General features: G+C 37.2%; 1 protein-coding gene across 1 annotated transcript; it reads left to right on the top strand.

The window, feature by feature from the left end:
* The first annotated feature begins 22,194 nt into the window (after positions 1–22,194).
* Positions 22,195–22,857, top strand: LOC149158030 (uncharacterized). Its single transcript, XM_089433859.1, has one exon. It carries the CDS (start codon positions 22,195–22,197, stop codon positions 22,855–22,857), a length of 663 nt encoding a protein of 220 aa, XP_089289985.1.
* Positions 22,858–25,884: the final 3,027 nt, after the last annotated feature.

Raw genomic sequence — 25,884 nt, 5'->3', positions numbered from 1 at the left:
CAGTGACCACTACATCCATGGAATATTTGCACCTCGCCTTAGGGATGACTTCCTACAACCAAACGAGAGTGTTGAGAGAATTGAACCTATAACCTCTCGATAACAAAAATGTTTTATTGAAGAAGGCTCAACCAATTAAGTCAACCCTTAAGATTAACCTCTAATAATTAATTCTCTTTTTAATGTAATCACTGTAATTTCAAATAAAATTGGAATCAATACATGAATACATATATTACACTTTTTAAAATTAAATAAAAAATAAATTGAAATAAATTTATATTTTAATCATTATTATCGCTTTAATTCCAAGATATCTATTAATTCTTTCATATTAAATAATAATAACAAAAATTACATCTCAACAAATTTAATTTTTCTAAACTATATATATATATATATAAGTGGTATTCATACCAAATTGTAAAACACTTCACTATCATAAATATAATAAAAATTAAAAATAATATACAAATATGTAAAAAGAAAATTATAGTTTTAAAATTTAAAAATTAAAATTAAATATATTCATATTTTTTACTAATTTAATAATAATTTTTAATTTCTAAATTCAAATTTCTGTGATTCATAATAAAGTAGAAAAAAACCGAATAAAAATCACATAAAATAAATTTTTAACCCAAACCAAGCCCTCTAAACATTTAACCATAAAACGTTTTTTTATTTCAACCTTCTTAAAAACATTTTAAATGGGTGTTATAGTTTTAATAGTATGAACTTTACCTATATGAACACCTATTTTTTTCTCCCACGTCATCAATGAAATTCACACCTTCTAAGTTCATATATATATTTATTTTGGACCTAATAAATAAAGTTTAAATCTAATCGTGTCTTTTATAACAATTCACTCTTGACTTTTAAAAGTAGGTAAAAAAATTTCATACCAAGGAATATTGGTTTAGTGCCATTTTTATTAACTTGATATTTAGTTAAATCCTTGGTTTAGTGCCATTTTTATTAACTTGATATTTAGTTAAAATTTTGTTATTTATAGTAGTGTGTTGTTGGTTTAAAAAGGAGTAACTTGTTATTTTTATTTTAATATTTATAGGATTTGGATTGTGCCTCATGTTTTTATATTAAGGAAAAAACCTAAGGAAATAATCTATTTCTTGAAGAAACTCATAGCATTGTTGATGTTGGCCTTTCCAATCATGTCCTATTATTATAATTGTATAGACAGAGATAGAGTTAAGATGTAGAACCTTGATTATGATCTAACCTGTTTTTCAAAGTTATTCATATTTATAAGTGTGTTTTTTAAAAGAATATTTTTCCTTTAATCAATTTTTTTATATAGATGAAAGGAGTATGGGTATATACCTTTTTTTAAATTTTCTAGGTTTAATATTAAATTTCAAACTATTTTGTTTGGTGTAAATAGTTATTCTATGAAATATTTTTTTGTGAAAATATATTTTTACAGAAAGTTTTGGTGTTTAAAATTTATGTCAAATTTTAAATTTTGTTGTTTATGTTTAAATAACTATTATATGAAATAATTTTTTTAGCGAGAATATATTTCTACAAAAGTTTTGTTATTTAAAATTTATTGATACAAATTATTGATTTTTGAAAACATGATGTTTTCATGGTTCTCTTCCACATTTCCTCTTGCACCTCACCACGTATATTCTTGAGCTCCAAATCTTAGACAACTTAGTCATGACTTGCATCTAGGGTACCAAGCAATGTAACTAGGATGTTAACTCCCTCAATCTAATCTCTCCTTACATGATGACATAAGGCATAGAGATCCTAAAGTTCAAGTCATCAACATACAATGCTATGTTTTTCTAACTCATTGACCTTTGACACAATGATGACAATCTCTAGGTCGTTGTACCATGGGTCATTAAGGAACCTTGTCAAATGATGTTCCTCGTTAATCCCTGAGGAGAGCTCCCCCCCATGTGATTTTGCGAGGAGTTCCTCAAGATCATTGAACATGAAATTGTACTCTCTCACATCAACAACCCCTACAATAGTGACCCCCCCCTAACAATGAAGCTTTGTCAAGTGCTCTTTGAACATGCTCTTTAGAAAATTGTAGATAATGGCACTTCCCCTCTAACCATGAAGATCTGGCAAGTGCTCTTTGAGCATGCTCTTTAGAAAACCACCAATAATGACACTTCAATCCTTATTACCAAGGTTGAAGAGGCAAGGTGTACCCTTATTTGGAAATTGAGATTTCCTTTATCGATTTGTTAATTCTCTTCTAAATCAAACTAATTTTAGACACATTAGAAACACCTTTCAAAAACAAGTGGCCTTTATATGATGAATTTGAGTGAGTAATGTGGTAAAAGCATTAAATGCAATGAGATTCTTTGACATGACACATTAATGATAAATGCAACAAAATCTCAAGAAGCTTGAAAGTTAAATTGATATCACATAGAACATAAGCGATTAAAGGCTTGGTGGATTCAAAATCTCATGACTTTTTATTGAAATCTCATGCTCTTCAATCAATGTGTTATACATCGTTTGGGTTATAATTCCCATCATGTATATAATGTAATGTCTAGATTTCTAATTCCAGTTTTTTTCCTTGAAAAGGATTGTAATTTTATTATGATAAACAAAATTGCATTCAACACATGTGTTCTTGCATTTCATGTATCTAAGGGATCATAATAAAATAGAGAAAAAAAGATTATTGGTTTCTATATCATTAGGTGGAATATGATGGTTATTATTTTGCTAGCCAAGGATACATTAATATTTTGTAGAATACTCATTGGAGGGGTGCCATTTGTTATATACTCGAAGCATTCAATTTAAGTTCAATGCTCAAACCAATAGAAGATATTAATATTTTGCATAATACTCATTGGAGGGTGCCATTTGTTATATACTCGAAGCATTCAATTTAAGTTCAATGCTCAAACCATTAGATCAATTGATTTATTGGAAGAAGGATTAAGTTGTGTAAATCAAGGAATTTCATGTCCTGCTAAATTTTGTACACTTTATAATTATGATTTTTAAACTTATATAAAAGGAAAGAGAGAGAACATGCCCTGGGACTTTAATATATGTATATGCACAAAGCTTTGGATAAGAACATAATTAATCTTGGTACAAAGGTCCAATATAAAACAAACGATTGGATATCCCAGTCGAAATTTTTATAGGTAAACCATATTTTCTAATCATGGGATATTTAGGAAGCATTCTTGGTAATATATGAATAGAAGTTATTATTAGGGAGAATCCCTAATAATGCATGAGTTTTAGAGTAAGGGAACTAAAAAAAGCATCTCTGACATGGAAATTTGGTAATGGGACATTTGCCTATTCGTATTGAAGTTTTTCACATATAGAGTTGTGAATTGATCTAACCCTAAAGTACAATAGACATGGAAACTAGATCAAAGGAAAAGGGAAAGAATAAGCTCATAAAGTAAATCAAATTATTCAAGAGGAAATAGTAGCCAATGGTTCCATAGGATCAAAAATAATAAATTTGGCAAAGGGATTGCAAAGTTTTTGGCAAGCATGTACCAAGGTTAGCATAAAGTGAAGAGTGGCAATGAGAAGGAAACCATTAGTTGTAGATGAGGCAATCATGAAGAGCATGGAGGAAGAATGTTTAGATTATTTGGATGATCATTGGAAGTTTAATAGATTCAGACAAACTTTCCTTTCAACTTAACTGACAAATCATTGGATTTAGGGAAGATATTTTACCTACATCGTTATGTAACCAGCTCACAAAATAGAAGAAAAGATAGATCAGCGACTTCAAAATCAGCCTCTCTGAGGGGGCAACCTTCTTTACATTAAACAAATGAACAATTCTTGGATGATACAAATGACAAAACCTCCTTTCTATATATAGGATTCTAAGGGGTCACAATATAATCAAAGTCGGCATTGTTGGGTTATGTTATATTATTTCCACAACTAGCCCACGTAGTTAACCAGGGGGTTAGAAGCGGGGCAGAGCCCCCCCTTTCATTGCGCTGATTGCGTAGTGGAGGGGGTCGCAGGGGGTTTGAGGGGTGTAGGTAACCCCACTCTATGGGGTCCAGGGCAGTGTCCTGGAAAATTTTATTTTTGGACCCTATATTGGGTTGGGCGGACCTACCTATGGTTTTGTGCATGATTTTTCGCACATGGTTTTGGACGCGATGATTTTCAGTCCATGGTTTTGGATGCGATGGTTTTCGGTCCATGGTATTGGATGCTTCGGCATGCATAAATATGTATTTTAACATTGAAAGGAACATAATGAAAAATCAAGCTGGTAGTCCCAGTTTTGGGATCCAAGGGAAAATCTCTATGTATATGTGTTTTATGTGTTATGCTCTCGCATTGTTTATTTTCTATGTTTTAGAATTCGTATGCAGGTAATTTATGTACGGGGTTAAAACCTACATTTGGTGTCAGAGTTGTTTTGGCTTCAAGGGGATGCCTTTGTTGCTGAGGGGTTTCGCTCGAGCCTGTGGTAGACCCTGTTCAGTGGGAGATCTACGAGATCTGTTACAGAATTATATATTATAGAGCAATGGAATACATAAAATATTGTAGAAATATAAACACAGAAAACGCATAAAACAAGAGAGACACAGATATACGTGGTTCATGCAATTTGGGCTACATCCACAGAGAAACAGCCAGTCCTTCTTTTTATATTATCCAGCAAACTGAATAGATACAACCTACAACAGATCCACTGTAATTTCCTATTGGCTCTCAATCTCCTCTCTCTTCCTCACTCAGAATACAAATATACATAGACGCAATACAATTCCCTCATATATAGCAAGGGGTTGCCTTCTAGGGCAAAAAACCCTAAATTAAACATAACTTCTATCGTCAAATCTCCGCCTAATGAATGGCCCAAATTGACTACGAAATTACAGCATTTTACAAGGCAATTTTACATCTATTCTTAGCTTCGGGGGAACTTCCCCCAATCACCCCGCCAGGGGGGGCTCCCAAAGGTCGCAGCCACCCCCCCGGACCCCCCATGCAGCGGATATTTTACGGGTGGCATTACCACACCATTACGAACTGGGGTCCAATGCGGCGATACCTTTGAATACAAAAGATAATCAGGGTCCACACCCAACAATCTTCCACTTGGAGACTGATTATAACAACTCCACCGCTGCTTCCTTTGCTGAACAATGACTCTACTTTGGACCTGGTTGTTTCTCATCTTCTTCATCAGACTTGAAGACCAATTGAAACTAAGCAAATTCTCAGTTTCTCCCTGGTTACAACTTTTGTTAACATATCTGCAGGATTCTGGCTAGTGTGTATCTTTTCCAGCTTCAACTGTCCATCTTCCAACGCTGACCATATGAAATGGTACTTGAGTTGTATATGTTTAGTCTTGGAATGAAATATAGAGTTCTTTGCAAGATGTATGGCACTCTTGCTATCACTGTATAACTTGCCCAACTCTTTCTTCTTACCCAATTCATCCAGAAACCTTTGTAACCAAATCATTTCTTTACTAGCCTCTGTAGCAACAACATACTCTGCTTTTGTTGTTGAGAGTGCAACAACACTTTGCAGTTTTGAGACCCAACTGACAGTTGTTCCACCTACAGTAAACACATACCTTGTTGTGCTTCTCCTGTTATCTCTATCACCCGCCATATCTGCATCAACATATCCCTGTAGAGCAATGTTTGAACCACCAAAGCATAATGCTTGATTTGTGGTACCTCTCAAATACCTAAGAATCCACTTCACCGCCATCCAATGTTCTTTTCCTGGATTGTTCATGTACCTACTTACAACTCCCACTGCATGTGCAATATCAGGCCTTGTGCAGACCATTGCATGCATTAAGCTTCTAACTGCTAATGCATATGGAACTTTGGACATATGAGCCATTTCTGCTTGAGTCTTGGGACACTCCTCCTTATTTAATTTGAAATGGCTAGATAAAGGTATACTAACTGGTTTTTCATTCTGCATATTAAACATTTTCAACACCTTTTCTATGTACTCACTTTGAGACAATATTAAGTTGCAATTCTTCCTGTCTCTAGTTATTCTCATACCAAGGATTTGTTTTGCAGCACCCAAATCCTTCATTGCAAATGAGTTTGCCAATTTTATTTTGAGCGCATTTATTTCCTGCATGTTAGAACCTGCAACAAGCATGTCATCTACATACAATAACAATATAATATAGCTGCCATGATTTTTCCTTTTGAGATAAACACAATGATCAGAGTGACATCTAGTATAACCTTGTTCAGACATAAACCTGTCAAATTTTAGATACCACTGCCTTGGAGCCTGTTTTAAGCCATACAAGCTCTTCTTCAACCTACACACTAGTTTCTCCTTCCCTTTTACTTCATATCCTTGTGGTTGCTTCATATATATCTCTTCCTCCAAATCCCCATGGAGAAAGGTTGTCTTTACATCTAACTGCTCAAGATGCAAATCTTCAGCGGCTACTAGACTTAAGATAGTTCTGATTGAAGTCATTTTAACAACAGGAGAAAATATCTCATCAAAGTCTATACCTTTTTTCTGTGCAAACCCTTTCACCACAAGTCTAGCGTTATACCTTTTTCTACCTCCATCTTCTTCCTTCAACTTGTAAACCCATTTATTCTGCAATGTTGTTTTACCTACAGGCAACATGACTAACTCCCAAGTCTGGTTATGTGCTAAGGAGTCCATCTCTTCTTTCATGGCTTGCTCCCACTTCTTCCTGGTTTCTACCTGCATTACTTCTTCATAACATTCTGGTTCACCATAATCAATCAACAATACATAATATAATGAAGGAGAGTATCGTTCAGGGGGTCTACTTATCCTGGTAGATCTTCTAACACCACTTTCAGGTGTTTGAGGTGCTTGTTGTTGTTGTGGTTGTTGTTCTGGTTGTTGATCATTATGATTTTCAGGCATCATCACTTTTCCTGTGATCTCGTCAAGCATTGTGTATTCTCTGTTTTCTTTTTCCTGTTTCTTTTCCTGCAGTTGAGCCTTATACAAAACCTTTTCATTGAATATGACATGTCTGCTCCTAATTATTTTGTGTTTTTCATAATCATAAAAGCGATAACCAAAATCATTAACACCATATCTAATAAAGATACATTTCTTTGATTTTGCCTCAAGCTTTGTTCTATTTTCTTTAATAATGTGGACAAAGGCTTCACAACCAAAATCATTTAAAAAATAGTAGTTTACATTTTTACCTGTCCATGCCTCCTCTGGAATACCACCATCCAAGGAACTTGAAGGCCCTCTGTTTATTAAATAAACAACAATATCTACAGCATCTGCCCAAAATTGTAAAGGCACTCCTATATGCAATCTCATGCACCTTGCACGCTCCATGATTATCCTATTCATCCTTTCTGACACACCATTTTCTTGTGGTGTTCCTGGAACTATTTGCTCTCTACGAATTCCATTCTCTGAACAATACCTATCAAACTTTTTGTTGCAATATTCACCTCCATTGTCTAATCTGAGACACTTCAACCTTTTTCCTGTCTCATTTTCAACCAAGCTTTCCATTTCTTGAAAGTATCAAATACATCAGATTTATTTCGAATACAATAAATCCAAGTTTTTATGGTTGCATCATCAATAAAAGTAACATAATAACAAGAGCCACCAAGAGATGATACCTGAGCAGGTCCCCATACATCTGTATGCACAAGCTCTAATTTTTCGCTCTTCTTTTCTTTCCCAACTCTAAGGAATCTAACTCTGTTCTGTTTTCCATAAACACAATTCTCACATAATTTTAAATCAACATGCTTCAAACCTGGCAACAAATTTCTTGAGTGAAGAATTTGCATCCCTTTCTCAATCATGTGCCTGAGCCTATGATGGCACAATGTTGTATCTTCTCCTATAGAGGTTAAAGCATTAACAGAATTAGAAATACCATTGCATAAATACAATGTACCAACCTTTCCTCCTTTTGCTATTACCAGGGATCCTTTAGTGACCTTCCAGGTTTTATCTTGAAAGTAGTTACGCAACCTTCACCTCCCAATTGCCCTGTTGAAATCAGATTTTTCTTCAGATTTGGAACATGCCTTACCTCCTTCAATAGCCACTGATTTCCATTTTGTTGTTTTATGAAAGTTGTACCCGTTCCAATGATTTTACAGGGTTTATCATCACCCAATCAAACTTTTCCAAAATCTCCTTGAACATAATCATAAAAATGTTTCCTATCAGGTGTGGCCTGGAATGAGGCCCCTGAATCTGCCACCCAGGCATCAATAATATTTTCTAATGAAAGAATCAAAGCATATTGCAACACATCACCTGTTACATTCGCTTCATGATTATTTTCTTGTTGCGCGTCTCCTTCGTTTCCCTTTCGAGACTTGCAGTATTTCTTCAGGTGTCCTTTCTTCACACATTTCCAGCACACTATCCCCGATCTGGACTTGGATCTACCTTTTCTTGACTTACTGCGATATCCAAGGCTCTTTCCTCTTTCTATTTTTCTTCCCCTAGCCTCTGCAGTCAAAGCATTACCTAATGTCTCACTGGAGCTTTTCCGTCACATTTCCTCGCTAAGGATTGCACCGACAACATCATCAAACTTTAAAGTACTAGATCCAAAGACAAAGTTACTAATGGCCATAACTAAACCATTCCAACTTTCTGGTAATGAGCACAAAAATAACAAAGCCCTAACTTCATCATCAAAAGTTATCCCTACAGAACTTAACTGACTGGTAACTGAATTAAACTCATTTAAATGATCAGCAACAGATCCACCTTCTGACATCTTCATATTAAATAAACGCTTCATAAGAAATACCTTATTTGAGGCCGAGGGTTTTTCATATAATTTTGCTAATTTCAACATTTAACCCTCTATTGTCGTTTCCTTTGAAATATTAAATGCTACCAACGCCGCTAGGCACAACCGTATTGTTCCAAGTGCTTTTCTATCGAGAATATCCCATTCTGTGTTTGTCATACTCGTCGGCTTCTTTGTCTTTCTGCTCAATGGTTGGTACATATCTCTCTGGTACAAATAATCTTCCATCTGCATCTTCCACAGCTGGTAGTTTTGGTCGTTAAATTTTTCGACCCTAAACCTACCATCTTCTGCCATTGCTCCCACTCGAACCAGGAACCCTTCTCTCCTGCGAGTTTATCAGCCAAAAAAACCTTCGGCTTTGATACCAGTTGTTAGAGAATTATATATTACAGAGCAATGGAATACATAAAATATTGCAGAAATATAAACATAGAAAACGCATAAAACAAGAGAGACATAGATATACGTGGTTCACCCAGTTTAGGCTACATCCACAGAGAAATGGCCAGTCCTTCTTTTTATATTATCCAACAAACTGAAGAGATAAAACCTACAACAGATCTATTGTAATTCCCTCTTCGCTCTCAATCTCCTTTCTCTTCCTCACTCAGAATACAGATCTACATAGACTCAATACAATTCCCTCATATATAGCAAGGGGTTGCCTTTTAGGGAAAAAAACCCTAAATTAAACATAACTTCTACTGTCAAATATCCGCCTAATGAACGGCCCAGATTGACTACGAAATTACAACATTTTACAAGGCAATTTTACATCTATTCTTAGCTTCAAGGGCATTGCCCCCGATCCTCCCACTAGGGGGGGGGTTCCTAAAGGTCATAGCCACCCCCCCCGGACCCCCCTGTGGCGAATATTTTATGGGCGGCGTTGCCGTCCCATTACGAACTGGGGTCCAATGCGACAATACCTTTGAATACAGAAGATAATCAGGCTCCACACCCAACAAGATTGATTCTGGTGGTGAAAGAAGATGGCGAGTAGTGGAAAGATAGAGATTGATAAATTTAATGGTCAGAGTTTTGAGTTGTGGAAACTCAAGATGGAGGATCTGTTGGTGGATAAAGATCAGTGGATCGCAGTAGATCCGGGTACTAAACCAACAAGAGTGTCCGATGAAGAATGGAATAAGTTGGATCAGAAGGCTAAGAACTCAATACGATTGTGTGTCTCACATTCAGTATTGTTGAATGTATCAGGGGAAGCTACGTGAAGGCTTTGTGGGACAAGTTAGGGACTTTGTACCAATCTAAGTCTCTAGTGAATAAACTGTTCCTACGGAAAAAGGTGTATAACCTGAGGATGAAAGATGGAGACTTAGTGACAAAACATCTGAACGCATTTAATACTGTGGTAAGTCAGTTATTATCTGTTGATATTAAAATTTCAAATGAAGATAAGTGCATCAGTTTGTTGTGTTCTCTACCAGATTTGTGGGATAGTTTGGTTATTGCAATAGGTAGCAATGCAACTGCCTTCCAGTTTGATGAAATAGTCTCATCCTTGCTAACGGAGGAGATGAGACGGAAAAATATGGAGAGTCAGAATGGTGATGCCTTATCTGTACAAGGACGGTCCCCGAACAGAAACAAAAATAAGTCATCGAGTGGGAGATCTAAATCTAGAGGGAGATCTAAATCTCCAAGAAAACCTGTAAAGGTGGTGTGCTAGAAATGTGGAAAGGAAGGGCACTACAAAAGGGACTGTAAATCTAAAGCTCCTGATAAAGTAAAGGGATCTGATGATGCTCCTTCTGCAAAGGCGAAAACCACCTCAGATGAAGGTGGGGATGTGTACTTGGCTTCTTCAAGTACACATGTAGATCATGAGGCATGGTTGATTGACTTAGGTGCATCCTTTCACTTCACTCCCCATAGAGAGTGGTTCTGCGAGTATGAGAAATATGATGGTGGTGAGGTCTTCTTGGGGGATGACAGGAAGTCTAGAATTGTTGGTCGCGGAAAATTAAAGTTGAAGTTGCAAGGTGGAAGGGTTAGAACACTTCCAAGTGTTCTGCATATTCCTGCATTGGCCAGAAATCTGATTTCTGTAAGCAAGATGATGCAGGTGTAAAAATAGTGTTCGAGAAGGATACCTGCAAAATGGTTTAGGGAGTACGGATTGGAACTCTGTACAAGCTGCAAGGTAGCACTATTATTGAAGGGTGCAACAGTTCTGTGGTTCCTAAAAGTGGAGCAGAAAATCTAGTGGTCTCAGGAGAGAAGACCATGCGGTGGAATCAAAGGCTTGGAGAGAAGGGCCTTCGAATACTTCATGGTAAAGGTATGGTAGAAGGTATGAGCAATAGCTCTCTGGATTTTGATTTCTGTGAAAATTGTGTATATGGGAAGTAGAATCGGGTGAGTTTCCCCTTTGGTGGTAAGAGGGCAAAACATATATTCGAGCTTGTGCACAGTGATGTGTTTGGACCTGTTAAGGTTCCATCACTGGGTAAGTTTGTGTACTACGTATCATTTATAGATGACTTCTCAAGGAATATATGGATATATTTCCTTAAGAAGAAACCTAAAGTCTTTGACAAGTTTAAAGAATTTAAGGCTCTGGTGGAAGACCAGACAGAGAAGAAGATAAAGGTGCTGAGGACAAATAATGGTGGAGAGTTTTGTAGTAAGGAATTTGAAGAATTTTGTAAGAAGTGTGGTATAGCACGGCAGAAGAGTACTCCATATACACCTCAGAAAAATGGAGTTGCAGAAAGAATGAACAAGACGTTGATGGAAAGGGCAAGAAGCCTGCTCAGTGGTGTCGAGTTAGGACAAGAATTCTAAGCAGAGGCGGTGGAGACTACATGTTACCTGGTCAACGGATCACCTTCTTCAGCATTGGAAGATAAGACTCCACAAGAGGTATGGACTGGTAAGAAACCTGCTCTTTCACATCTAAGGGTATTTGGATGTGATGCATATGTACATGTTCCAAAGGAGAAACGAACCAAGTTGGATAGTAAATCTGAAAAGTGCATCTTTATTGGGTATAAGGATGGTTTAAAGGGTTATAAGCTTTGGAACCCAATAACAAGGAAGGTTGTGTACAACTGAGATGTGGCGTTCAGAGAGGTGAAAGATGTTATTAAACATGAAGTCCAACCAAAGGAACCTGAGAAGATAGAGTTTGAGCTAAAGGAGGAAGAATCAGACTCTACAGCAGAGGAGGAATCAAAAGATGAAGAGCCACAAACTCCGGGTGTGAGAAGATCAATTCGAGAAAGAAGGCAGCTAGAAAGGTATAGTCCATCTGCTTTATGTTCAAATTGTGCTTTATCTATTACTGATGATGATCCTAGAACTGTGAAGGAAGCAGTAGATTTAGAGGATGGAAAACTCTGGAAAGAGGCCATGGTTGATGAAATGGCATCTTTGCACAAAAATGAGGCTTGGGATCTGGTGGAGTTGCCGGCTGGAAGGAAACCCATTGGTAGCAAATGGGTGTTCAAGAAGAAGACAAATGCAGAAGGAAAAGTGGAGAAATACAAAGCTTGGTTGGTAGAAAAAGGTTATTCCCAGGTGTCAGGAATTGATTTTGGTGATATTTTTTCTCATGTTGCCAAGGTAACTTCTATTAGATTACTTTTATTTGTTGTTGTTGATTTTGAGGTAGAACAGATGGATGTGAAGGCAACATTTCTTCACGAGGATCTCAAAGAGGAGATCTACATGAAGCAACCTGAAGGTTTTGCAGTGAAGGGTAAGAAAGAACTGGTATGCAAGTTAAAGAAGTCTCTATATGGGTTAAAATAGTCACCAAGGATGTGGTATCAGAAATTTGATACATTTATACAGGGACTTGGCTTCACAAGAAGCAAAGCAGATCACTGTGTGTATTTTAAATTAGTCGGTGACCGTGTTATTTATCTGGTTTTGTATGTGAATGATATGTTACTGGTTGGAAATGACAAAGAAATTATCCAGGATTTAAGATCCAATTGTCCTCCAAATTTGACATGAAAAATCTTGGTGCTGCAAACTATATTTTGGGCATGGAAATTAAAAGAGATCAGACAAAGAGGAAGCTCTAGTTAAACCAAAGGAAGTATGTCAAGACAATATTGCATAGGTTTAATATGCAGGATAGTAAACTTGTGAAGGTTCCTATTCCTGTAGGTGTAAAATTATCTGCTGAACAGTGTCCCAAGACACAAGAAGAGGAAGAGGACATGTCCCGCGTTTCATATGCAAGTGCAGTTGGTAGCCTGATGTATGTGATGGTCTATACTAGACCAGACATTGCACATGCAGTGGGAGTATTGAGCAGGTTTATGTCAAAACCAGGGAAGGAGCATTGGACAGCAGTGGAGTGGGTTTTCAAGTATTTGCATGGCACAAGTGATTATGGTTTGTGCTACCAAGGAAGACCAAGATTGCACAGAGTGTTGGATATTCGTGGCTTTGTTGATGCAGACTGGGCTGGAGATCTGGATCAAAGAAGATATACAAGTGGGTATGTGTTTAACATATTTGGAGGTGTAGTCAGTTGGATGAGTAAGAAACAATCTGTAGTGGTACTATCAACTAAAGAGGCAGAATACATGGCAGCCACTCATGCAAGCAAGGAAGCAGTTTGGTTGTAGAGATTGTGTTCAAGTATGGGGTTAGTACAGGGAGCTATAAGGATAGACTGTGACAGCCAAAGTGCAATTTTCTTGGCAAAGAACCTTGCATATCATTCAAAGTCAAAGCACATTGATGTTCAATATCACTTTGTGATGGATATGATAGAAGACAAAAAGGTGTTGCTAGTAAAGGTGGACACATTGAAGAATACTGCGGATGCATTGACAAAATATGTGAGCCTCGAGAAGTTCTCTTGGTGTAGAGAAACAATGGGCATTGCAGGGTTGGATAAATGACTAAGCTCTCTTATGGCCCCCTATGGAAACAAAACAACAAGTGGGAGAATGTTGGGTTGTGTTATATTCTTTCCCTGACTAGCCCACATAGTTCACCGAGGGGTTAGAAGGGGGGCGGAGCCCTCCCTTCGTTGCGTCAATTGCATAGCGGGGGTGTTACAGGGGGTTTGAGGGGTGCAGGTAACCCCACTCTATGGGGTCAATACTGAAAGGAACATAATGAAAAATCAAGCTGGTAGTCCCAATTTTGGGATCCATGGGAAAATCTCTGTGTATATGTGTTTTATGTGTTATTCTCTCGCATTATTTATTTTTTGTGTTTTAGAATTCGTATGCAAGTAATTTCTATATGGGGTTAAAACCTACAAACATAACAATAATAATATAAGGGCACAACAATAACAATAGTGGGCTTCTATGGGGAACAATAATAACAATATGGGGACAATAGGGGCACAACAATAACAATAAGGGCTACAATGACAATAGTAATGGGGGAATCACTAGTATTATAGGGGCCTAACATACACACAGTGGAGGAGGAAGCGGTGGCTATCGTTAATGAGCTAGATTAGGCACTATCTAACTAGGGCTCTAGGGTAGACAAAGGAAGGGTTGATGGGACTAGTTAATTTCTCTCTTCAATTTCTTTGAAGTAGGTATGATACCTACAAAGTACATTGGAATAGATCACATAGATCTTAATAAAGGAGCCTTAGGAGAAACAAGAAAAAGGATTTACCTGAATAGCATGATGGACTTGGTACCACTATTTCTTCTATTGATTTTTACACATAATTCAAACTCCCTTATTATAGCTTAGTAAAAAAAACTCAAATAGATGTATTCTTTATTGGAGAGTTTCAAGAACTTAAACATATGAATGGATATTCAATCATTGATGCAATGGGTTTAAGATCACATTTCATAGAATATGAGGGGAAAGAAAAAGGACACAAGTGTATTAAAAAAATATAAGATCCTATCAAATTTAATTTGGGTAATACAAGATGTTGTCAAATTGAATTTGGGTGAGAAGACAAGGCTAAATGAAATTATGGACCTAGAAGAATTGGAGTTTGTGAATTAGTTTCCAAGTAGAAGGATTAATAATGAAAGTTTAAAGTATTGGACCAAATCTAACTTCAATTCTATGGCTAGATACATACAATGTATCATGACCTTCGCAAAGGGATACTTATTATGAGACTTCAGAATGGTGGTGGAGGTTGACAAAATCCTTCATAAACATTGAAAAAGAGGTAGATAAACTCTTTTTTTGAAAAATGGCATGTTGAATTTAATACCCTATCTACATGTGTGCATATCCTCCTAGTATGGGATAGAATTCTAGGACTACCATTGATCCTATGGCTAGAGGAAGTGTCTAAGAAAATAGGGAATAAACTTGGCATATGTTATGAATCCAATCTATCTTTCCATGACAAAGGTATTTTTAAATGGCTTAGATTCTTGTGGTTTTGGAGACTAGAAAAGGATTGGTTGAGACTATGGTCACAAAAAGAGGATTAGACCTTTTTCATCTAACCTTAGATTATGAAGGTATACCCTTTAGGTTTTGGCATTACCCTAGCTACAAGCATCTAGAAAATGATTGTAAGTATCCAAGTTAGTGGAATATTTTGGCTTAGAGGAATAAAATGAAAGGTTTTGGGGGAGAAATGGATGGGAAATTTCGATAATCCAAGCTGGAAGGAGGAATAGAGGGACAAGGTCACCATTAGTTGTTATAAGGATGCACCTTTAGAAGGAGGAAATCATCCTTCAGTCATAAGCTAGCATTAGGAACCATGTTCAAATGTAATTAGATGCAATTAGCAACATTAATGATTGTATGGAAAATTCGGGTAAGTCATTATAGTTTCTTTTCCTAATAAAAGAAAATCTTCTAAAAAAATTGGGATTAAGGGTTTACAATTAGATTCCAAAGGATTGAAATCAACGAGTGAATTTCTACCTATATTTTCAAGAATAGAAGACCCTTCCCCCAATCCTCATGCCTATTTTGGGGATTGAAAAGCTATTGGAAGTTGAAAATTCCCAAGTAGAGGCCTCAACAAATTCAAGCTTGGGTACAGAGGCTCGAGAAACATTATGAGATGAAATTCCCTTAAAGGTTCGTTTGACTTCCTTAGGAAGGTGGTATGGTGTTTAGGTTTCGTCAAAGAGAAATTCCAAAAACCAAATCGGAAAGGAAGGAAGTCCTACATGTACATGGTACAAACACAAGCATCTTCATAATTCAAATATGTAAAACAATTATCCTTGATAAGGGCCCTTAGAGAAAATTCCCCTTGAGGATCTAAAATGATTTTCTTAAATCTAAATTAGTGAGGGTTGGCTAATCACTCAAAAAAATTGTCCATAAAGAGGTTAATATAGGTTATTAAACCATATGTTATACTACTGCAAAAATTCATGGCTGATGGGGAGAAAACCCACTCATGGACTTTCAAAGATGTTGTGTGAGTGGGAATTCAGTTTTATAGATTCCTTTAGGAGATCAAGAGGTAATCCTACTATGTGGAAGAAATGATCTTATACCCTCAAGATTTCATGTGTTTTTCCTCCATGTCTAGGGATTTTCCTTTTCTTTCTGGATTTGGATAAAAAGATATTTATTTTCAATGTCCATGGACCTTACTTGAAAAAGGTGAAGTATTGGAATATTTTTTTCAAATGGAATGTGTTCATAATGGATTAGTTGCAGTCGGGGGAGACTAAAACTTTTCTTTGGCAGCCTCAAAATTATGGGGACCAATAATGCAAGTCAATTGTCTTTTAATTTACTTTATAATAAAAAAGGAAGAAGTAAGATTGTTAAATATTAACCTAGTTAAAGGTACTCCCACACAAAGAAACAAGAGAATTGGCGAAGACAGAATATCTAAGAGGCTTGACCTTCTTAATCTCTGGAGGGTTCCTAGTTGAAGTCATTCAGATAAAAGAATGGGTCACCTTGAGAGGGAAGTCTAACCATAATCTAGTAGTTATGGAAGTAGCACCTACACAAGAGAAACCTACCAACCCATTTTAAAAAATCTGGAGTCATTTGAAGGTGGAGGAGTTTGTGAAGAAGTTGAAATATGCTTAGAAACCCTACAATGAACACTTAAGTGAATATTCATCTATTTAATTTAACCAAAATATTAATGAAGCAAAAAAGATAGTTGTTCAATGGGCAAGAGATAAAATAGAAAGATGATAGGACCCTTAAAGAAGTGTAGGAAGTCTAGAAGTACTTTACAATAGTGATGGTTTTGGCTATTTAAACAAGGATTAGAAACTAGAGGTAAAGCTCCTAGAAGATAAAAAAAGGAACATACAACTAGAAAAGGAGAAACAATGGAGTTTCAAGAGCAAGGCCTTATGGTTATGAGTAGGTGATGAGAATACCAATTGTTTTCATAGATATGCAAACTATAGGAAAAACATAAACTCGGTTTGGAAAATTAACAAAGGAATTAGTAGGTAGGAAACAAGTTTCAAATATATTACAATTAAAGGAGTCAAATACTTCTCAACACTTTTCAAAGAGGAATCTTGAGCTGCAAGTGTTGAGGTAATAAGGCTATCAAACAAATTTCCCAGATATGGTAATCATGAGGACAATTGGGAGTTGATGAAAGAGGTTGGAAAAGAAGAATTACAAAAAAAGTTACAGATATTTCAAAAGGGAACAAAGGTTATGGCTAGATGGCCTCCCATGGAATCATTTTATGTTGTTATGAATTCATAAAATAATAAGAACGATCGTGAAACATACAAGAATAATAGGAAAAATGCTTAAAGTGGACCTCTCCAAAGAATACAACAAGGTAAGTTGGCTTTATCACAGACTTATTCTTATACACATAGGTTTCCATCATTAAGTTTTTTTTGGGGTGATGAGTTGGATTACCTCAATAACTTCTATTATCATCATTAATTGGTAAGAATCCCCTTAATTTATTCAAGATGGGAATGGGTCTTATAAAAGGGTGCCCTTTATCCCCTCTCCTTTTCCTTTCAATTGTTGAAGGGTTGGTAGGTTAATAAAAGAGGCTTTAGAAAATGTTGTTTCAAAGGCTTAAACATTGGAATAGCTTGTAATATCACACACCTATTGTTTGTATATGATATCATGATTTTCTATGAAGGAATAAGAAGGGTAATTGAGAAGTTAAAAAGTATATTGGATTTATTCTATAAATAAACAAGTGTGATTACAAACCTTGGAAAGTCTACACTATCCTTGTGGGGTATAACTAGGTAAGAAATTAATTATTTTACTCTATTATTTCCCTACCAAATAACTAACCTAGATCATAGGTTAAAGTAGTCAAGAGTTTCTATTTGAAGCTAAACATATGAAAAAAGTGTGATTGTCAATGGTTGATCATTAATTAGAAAAGTGGTTAAATACATGGTGTAAACAATGGCTCTCTAGAGGAGGACGTCTAGTACTAGTAAATGTTGTACTGGAAGTTATCCCAATATATTGGATATTTGTTGCTTGGGTATCGAAAGGTGTTTTGAAAGTTATCAAAATACTATGCTATAAATTTGTCTAGAAAGGTTACCAAAATATGAAATCACTTGTTCTAGATTCATGGGAAGAATCGACTTTACCAAAAGAAAATGGAGGTTGGGGTCTAAAAAATCCTTTTTCCTTCTCGAAGGCACTTGCAACATAAAATGTATGGATAATAATTCAAGGAAAATTTTTGTGGGCTCAAGTAATAAGAACCAATTACATTACTTCTTCTGTAGAGGAATCCATTAAAACAATCTCATAATACCTCAATTATCTAGGACATTATTAACTCAACTTTTCATTTGGTAGGTAATTGATTGATATGGCAATTTCATAAACAAGACAAAGTAAAAATTGGTCTCAATCCATGGGTATATAGCAAGGGAATACACAAACTAATCTCTCAAAGGGTTGGAGAGATAAGAAGTACATGATATAATATGCTTAGACAAGTTATGAGCTAGGAGAGTTCTACAAATTCACAACAACATTGGTTGACTAGCCTGGAGGATATTAGTTTGAGGGAACATTAATATACTAAGGCATGGAAGAGATACATTAATAGATTAAAATATAAGCAATGTCAAAATAAGAGAAGATGGTGACCAATTGTTATGGTCACTTACCCATAATTGGTTACAAAGCTCTTATTGTGGAAGGAAGGGAGGGACAACAAGAATGGTGGTGGAAAATTGTATAGAAATTAAGAAAAACAAAATTTTCATGTGGTTAAATAATAGGGCTCCCACCCAAGAGGTGCTACAAAAGAAAATATTCAATGGACCAAGTTGTGAAATTTATGTCAACAAGTAGAAGAACCATTATACATTTAATTATGTTATGTCCTTTATTACATAGGTAATGTCATGACCCCAAGGACTCCTACAGTTACGAGATTCCTTTTGGGTGCACCACAATCGAAAGAGCATACGAAACTGACATGTTTGACCTCTGCCTCATGGAGCACAAAGTTAATCCACCCAGACTACACCTCATAGTAAGTTCACTTATATAATCTATATACCATTAGTTACTTAGCATAATATCATAACTCTTCAATATAGTGGAAGCAGTCTTATTGTCTCTTCAAATTCAATTAAATTTTCATTCATAAAGACATGAGCATTATATGTAAAATATAAATTCACCATTAGCATCACCATACATATGCACAAGATTTCACAAGAGAACGACCCTTCAGCCTTATGCTTTTATTAATTAAACACAATTACAACATATCCCTAAGAAAATGGCTCGATCAGCAATAATACATAGTGAAAATCACAAGAGAATTACCACAAAAACTTCCATCACCCACTTGCATCCTACTAGGTCAATTTGGCACCATATCAAGTCCTTCAACACCCTAGCGGTTCACCTCAGCAACCTACTGAGTCCTTGCCACCCTTCATGGCCAACTACAATTCGGCTCCAAGGTTCACTCGCGTCGACACGACTGCAAGCCTTAAGTTCCCTTCTCATCTCCCTTGTATCCTTGCCTTACCCTTCATGTTGTTCCAATTCCTCTTCGCAAATGACTCCAATTGTGTGCTTCTTGTTTTGTTTGGTTCTTTGATGGATTCCTTTGTCTCATTGTGCATATCTCACATATATATGAATCATCCCCTACTCATGTGGCTTTACTTCTACCATACTTTAGGTAATATCTCTCTCATTGGTTAGGTGTCTCGGGTCAGGTCGACCTCTCCCTTCCACCTGAATGCCCACACTTCCACCCAACGCACATAGTTACCACCATGTCGTTCCACTCTACTCGACCAACATGCCTTTAGTCACATGGTCCATCATTTTTCCATTACTTGGACCACCTCAATGTGCCCTTGTCTACTCGTTTGGGCACTCGTCCCATCACTTCTTCTATCATGACACCCTCCTTTAGGTCCAACATGCTCTGGGAAAACTTCCCTCCTTCACTCAACCGCTCGTCTAAGGGTGTCTTGGCTCATGCCTTTGGGTCTCATGTTGCCTCCTATGGACTCATATTGGGAATTTTTCCCATCGATTGGCCAATTCGGGTGCTTGGATACTCATGCCCATCATGCCACCATGTTGCCCACATGCTCCCAATGGAAACCCCAAGTGTTTGTTTTTCAACACCTCTTTTTGGCGGGCCCTCACCCAACATCCTCTTTCATCACATTTATTTTGATGTCTTCCTCGCAATTCATGTAATGGAGATGTCTCCCATGGTGCGTGCCTCGATTAAAGGCACGCCAAACTTTAAGGCCTGACAAGTAAGGAAAGAGGTGGAAAGACTGATTGGATTAAGAAATTCCTATGAAGGTGAAGACATGGAAGAGGCATTTAGTTCAAGGTTTGAAAAAGGGATACAAAGAAGATCAAATCCCTCCCTCTTAATATAGATTGCAAAGTATAGTTAACTAGGAATTTGAATTTGTTTGAAGTGAAGGAGACTTTTCCTCTAAAATGTGTTGTTTAGGCCCTAAACATGTTAAATAATTACCTCCATACTAAAAGAACACTTAATTGTAATTATTTAAAAGAAGTGGTAATCAATAAGGATATCCCTTAGGCATGCTTTGGCAGTGCCTCATAGGGAAGTCATTATAAGGGAGGATTAGAGGGAATTTTATATTTAACTTCAAATCATTGCATTTCTTCCAAAGATGGGATAGATCAAAAAATAAGTAATTACTCAAATTAACGGCATTCAAATTAGTTTTGAGGCTAGCCCAAGAGTTTTGAGTATCACAAATACAATTATTTGGTGAAAGAAGTGGTAATCAACAAGGATATCCCTTAGGCATACTTTGACAATGCTTCATAGGGTAGTCGTTATAAGAGAGGATTAGGAGGGATTTTACATATAACTTCAAATCATTGCATTTCTTCCAAAGATGACATATGTAATGTCCCCTAATAATAATAATAATAATAAATAATATAATATAATATTAAAATATAAGTAAATAAATGATAAACGATGAAGAAAAGATAATAATAGTAAATAAATATTAAATATTAAACGATTCAACTTAACTTAGAGACGAAGTTTCTTAAAGAGGGGGAGTACGTAATGTCCCCTAATAATAATAATAATAATAAATAATATAATATAATATTAAAATATAAGCAAAAAAATTATAAACAATAAAGAAAAAATAATAATAGTATTAAATAATAAATAATGGGAAAAATATAATAATAATAAATAAATAAAATAGTAAATAACAATACTAGAGTTCTAAATAAGTATATATAAAAGTAAACAATAAAAATAGTAAAAATAAGTATAGTTAACAAAATGTAAAATAAAAAAAGAAAGAGTAAATGGCATATGAAATTCCCCCTAATAATAATAATAATAAATAATATAACATAATATTAAAATATAAGTGAATAAATGATAAACAATAAAGAAAATATAATAACATTAAATAAATAATAAATGTTAAATGATTCAATTAACTTTGGGGTATGTAATGTCCCCTAATATTAATAATAATAATAATAATAATATAATATTAAAATATAAGCAAATAAAAGATAAAAAAATAAAGAAAATATAATAATAGTAATAAAAGATAAATAATGAGGAAAATATTATAATAATAAATAAATAACAATACTAGAGTTTTAAATAAGTATATATAAAAGTAAACTATAAAAATAAAAATAAGTAAAGTTATCAAAAAATAAAAAAGAATAAAGTAAGATACCTGTTAACCTTTTGGCTCCACAGCGATAAGCTCTGAGTGCTGTCACAGCTCGGCCCCTTCTGCCTTCCAGATCCCTGCATGAGCTGACCATTCGCGGATCTGCTGAGATCAGACCAGATCGCTACTCCTCGTCCCCGACTTCAGACCCCTGCGCATTCCTAACTGCGTGTGTGCCTGATCAATCGAGGATCTGCCCAAGCGAGGCCTACTGATCATGGAGGCTTGATCTCACCTGTCAAGCCAGATCTAGCGCCCATGGAGGTGCTGGGCACCACCCAGGCCCCTTCCTCTCCTCCTCCGTCGACGTTCTCCTCAGCTGAGGCATTCAATCGGCTTCTGGATGGGCTACCCAAGAAGAAAAGTGTAGAAGCAGCGAAATTCGTCAAGAAGCTCGACGATATCCCTGAGATCTCTCTTCCTCCGGAAACCCCGATCCAGGTTGCTCTATCCCTGTCCGAGCGGGCTCTCATAGGCCAGTTCACTAGTCTATGGCCATCTCCCAAGTCGACAAAGAGTTGGGTCAAAAGAAACTGGTCGCCGTTGATTAAAGAAAGCATGACTTCATATTTTTTGGGACGAGGATTCTTCCTCTTTGAATTCACCGCCAAAGAAGATAAAGAGCTGATCTTCCGAAACAGTCCTTACTTTATGGGCCCTCAGGGTCTGTATCTGAACAAATGGACCCCTGACTTTGATCCAACAGTAGACGTACCCAAAGCTGTCCCGGTATGGGTTAGGCTTCCCAACCTCCCAGTTCATTGCTGGAACTGGGATTCTCTGCTGCATATCGGAAATGCCCTGGGGAAATTCATAGACCGAGCGAACAGTAAGGATCAATACGACTATGCAAGGATATGCCTTGAGGTGGATCTGGAGGAGGGTCTTTCGGAGGCCATCAAACTCAAAGTAGGAAGCTAGACGCATGTGCAGAAGCTAGACTATGAACAGTTGCCCTTCAAATGCCGGAAATGTCAGGTTTATGGGCACTTTGCCAGAAACTGTCCAACGGTCAATGAAGCAGATCAAGGGAAGGAGGCCAACTGGAATCAAGTGAAACGATCCAAAATGTCTTCCAAGACCCAGAAGCATGGAGGAACCACCGGCAAAGGCCCCCAGCAGGATCCAGCTCAGCAGGTCCAGCAGTCCCAGCCCAAGTTCACCCCAAAGAATAGGTTCGAACCTCTCAGCTCCCAACCAGAAGACACTCATGAAGTGGTAGTTCAAAAGTCAGCGTCCCCAGACAAAGGTTCTCATGTTAAAGACACGGGAGCCGCAGAAAGCTCAAAAGGAACCCCCATTGTAGCTGAGGAGGAGGATCAAGAATCAAAAGAATCGGAGGAGGAAGGAGAAATAGGAGAATCCCAATCCTTGGTAAGGAGATCCACAAGAGGACGCAAAACGGATCGGGAGAAAAGAGAGCATGAAATGTACAAAGATAAACTCCAGGGTAGCCAACCAACATTGGAGAAGTTGTTAGCAAAAAAGCCGAAGATGGAAAGAAACCAGCATCAAGGCTCAAGGGGGCCCAACCAAGCAAAGGTAAATAATGAAGATAATCTCCTGGAACTGTAGGGGTATGGGCAGCAATATCAAAGAAGAGGCTATACGAAATCTAATAAGAATAGAGGCCCCTGACATACTCCTCCAGGAGACCAAGATGGAGGAACCAGATTTCCTTCAGGTAAGCAAAAAACTTTGGAAAAAGAGAAATGCAACAGCTGTCTCAGCCCGAGGAGCCTCTGGAGGGTTGGGCACTCTTTGGAACGAAAGCAGCTTTTCACTGGTGGCAGAGGCATTAAATACCCACTGGGCGATGTTAAAGATGCAGCACCTAATTACAAAAGAAACCTTCTGTCTTTTCAATGTTTATGTTCCGGTCAACGCTGGAGAAAAAAATATCTGCTGGGACTCCTTAAGGCAGCAAGCAGATTTGGGCAATCTGGAAAATTTCATCATAGCAGGTGACCTGAACATCACCCTGCACTCTTCTGAAAAGCGAGGAGGCTACATTGTGCAAGATCCGGCAAGGGAATGGGTTGAGGACCTCCTCCAAGACTGGGATCTGCTAGATATCAAGCCGATCTCAGGTAAGTTTACTTGGCCCAATAAAAGGATAGGTCCTGGCCATATTGCTGCAAGGCTGGATAGATTTTTGGTGCATAGCTCCTTTCTTCTACTTGGTCTAGATACTAGCATGCACATTCTTCCTTGTAGCACCTCTGATCATAAGCCAATCAAGCTTATCCTTCAAGCTCACGCTGACCTTGGTCCCATCCCCTTTAAGTTTAGCCCTTTGTGGACCAAGGAACCCAACTTCTTGCAAATCGTCAAAGAAAGTTGGTCCCAGTCTGTCACTGGATCCCCATTTTATATTTGGGAAGAAAAACTCAGGAGATTGAAATCAGTCCTAAAGTGTTGGGCCAAATCCCTTGTCAACCCAGCAGCTGAAAGGAAAAATATCCAAAGCCAGCTCGAAGCACATCAATTGAACACAGAAGAGGCTTATATATCCAGAGAAATTTTAGACAAAGAGGTTCACCTCCAACAGCACTATCATAAATCTTGCCTGGCCGAAGAGGAAACGTGGAGGATCAAATCGCGTTGTCTCTGGCTAAAGGCAGGCGACAGAAATACCTCATTCTTTCACAAACAAGCTGAAGCCAGAAAAGGTTTCAACTCTATCACTGAAATTAAGGAAGTTTCTATCATACACAAAGAATTTGCAAGTATCAAACATGCAGCCCATCAACACTTCAAATGCTTGTACAATGAAGAGACGAATATGAATCAGAACTTTCGTTTGTTGGAAGGGATTCCCACGTCAATATCTGCTGATACGAACCACCATCTAGAAAAAAATGTCACAATGGAAGAAGTCAAAAGCGCCCTTTATGCCATGAACCCAGATAAATCCCCAGGTCTTGATGGCTTTTCCGCATCTTTTCTTCAAGCCTGCTGGCACATAATGGGGAAAGATTTATTTAAAATGGTTCAAAAATCGCAGGCTTGCCAGAAATTAGGAGGAAGTACTAACTCCTCTTTCCTTGCTCTCATTCCCAAGGAAAAGGGAGCCAACTCCTTCAATAGGTTTCGCCCCATATCCCTGTATAACATTGGCTATAAGCTTATTACAAAAGTTATTGCAAATAGGTTGAAGCATATACTTCCCAAAGTTATCCCTGAGAACCAAGGAGGCTTCATACATGGAAGGCATTTGGTGGACAACTTCACACTAGTCCAAGAGGCAATTCTATCAAGTCAGCAGCGCAAGGAACAATGTATGGCTATCAAAATGGATCTAGCAAATGCCTTTGACAGAGTTAATCATAGTTTTCTTTTGAATGTCTTGAAAAAATTTGGTTTTGGGGTGAGATTTATCAATTGGATCCGGGCCTGCATCTTAGAATCATGGATCGCCCCTTTAGTCAATGGTAGATCTGCAGGTTTCTTCAAAGCTACAAGAGGGCTAAGACAGGGTTGTCCCATGTCTCCCCTGTTGTTTGTTATTCAAGCTTCAGTTCTAAGTTTCCACCTAAACAAACAAATGCAAGAGCAGGAGATATTAGGGATATACATAGCGAGAGGGTTCCAAAACATAAACCACGCCTTATTTGCAGATGATACTCTGCTTCTTGGGACAGCTTCGATACATTCAGCCAGAAGATTTAAAGAGACGCTCGACGAGTATTGTATGGAGTCTGGCAGCAGCCTCAACAAGGGTAAGTGTCATACTTACTGCTGGAACACCCCGCCCTCTTTGCTCAATATCATCGCCAGATGTCTTTGTTCAATATCATCGCCAGATGCCTAGGATTCCCAGCTTCCTCAGATTGGACATCGTTCAAGTACCTGGGGCTGCCTATTTTCCTCAAGCGCGCCTATAGCAGGGATTGGATGCCGCAGGTAGAAAAATTCAAAAGCAAACTCCAGGCGTGGGGAGTAAAC

Source organism: Pinus tabuliformis, chromosome 5_2 (genome assembly GCF_031772625.1).
Source record: "Pinus tabuliformis cultivar Carrire ecotype Pingquan chromosome 5_2, CPIR1, whole genome shotgun sequence".
Lineage (NCBI taxonomy): Eukaryota > Viridiplantae > Streptophyta > Pinopsida > Pinales > Pinaceae > Pinus > Pinus tabuliformis.
The sequence above is the reverse complement of the archived record's forward strand: the minus strand, read 5'-3'. Positions and strand labels throughout refer to the sequence as shown.

Coding starts and splice junctions, on each gene's coding strand:
- LOC149158030 (XM_089433859.1), top strand. CDS start 22,195: ATGGAGGTGCTGGGCACCACCCAGGCCCCTTCCTCTCCTCCTCCGTCG.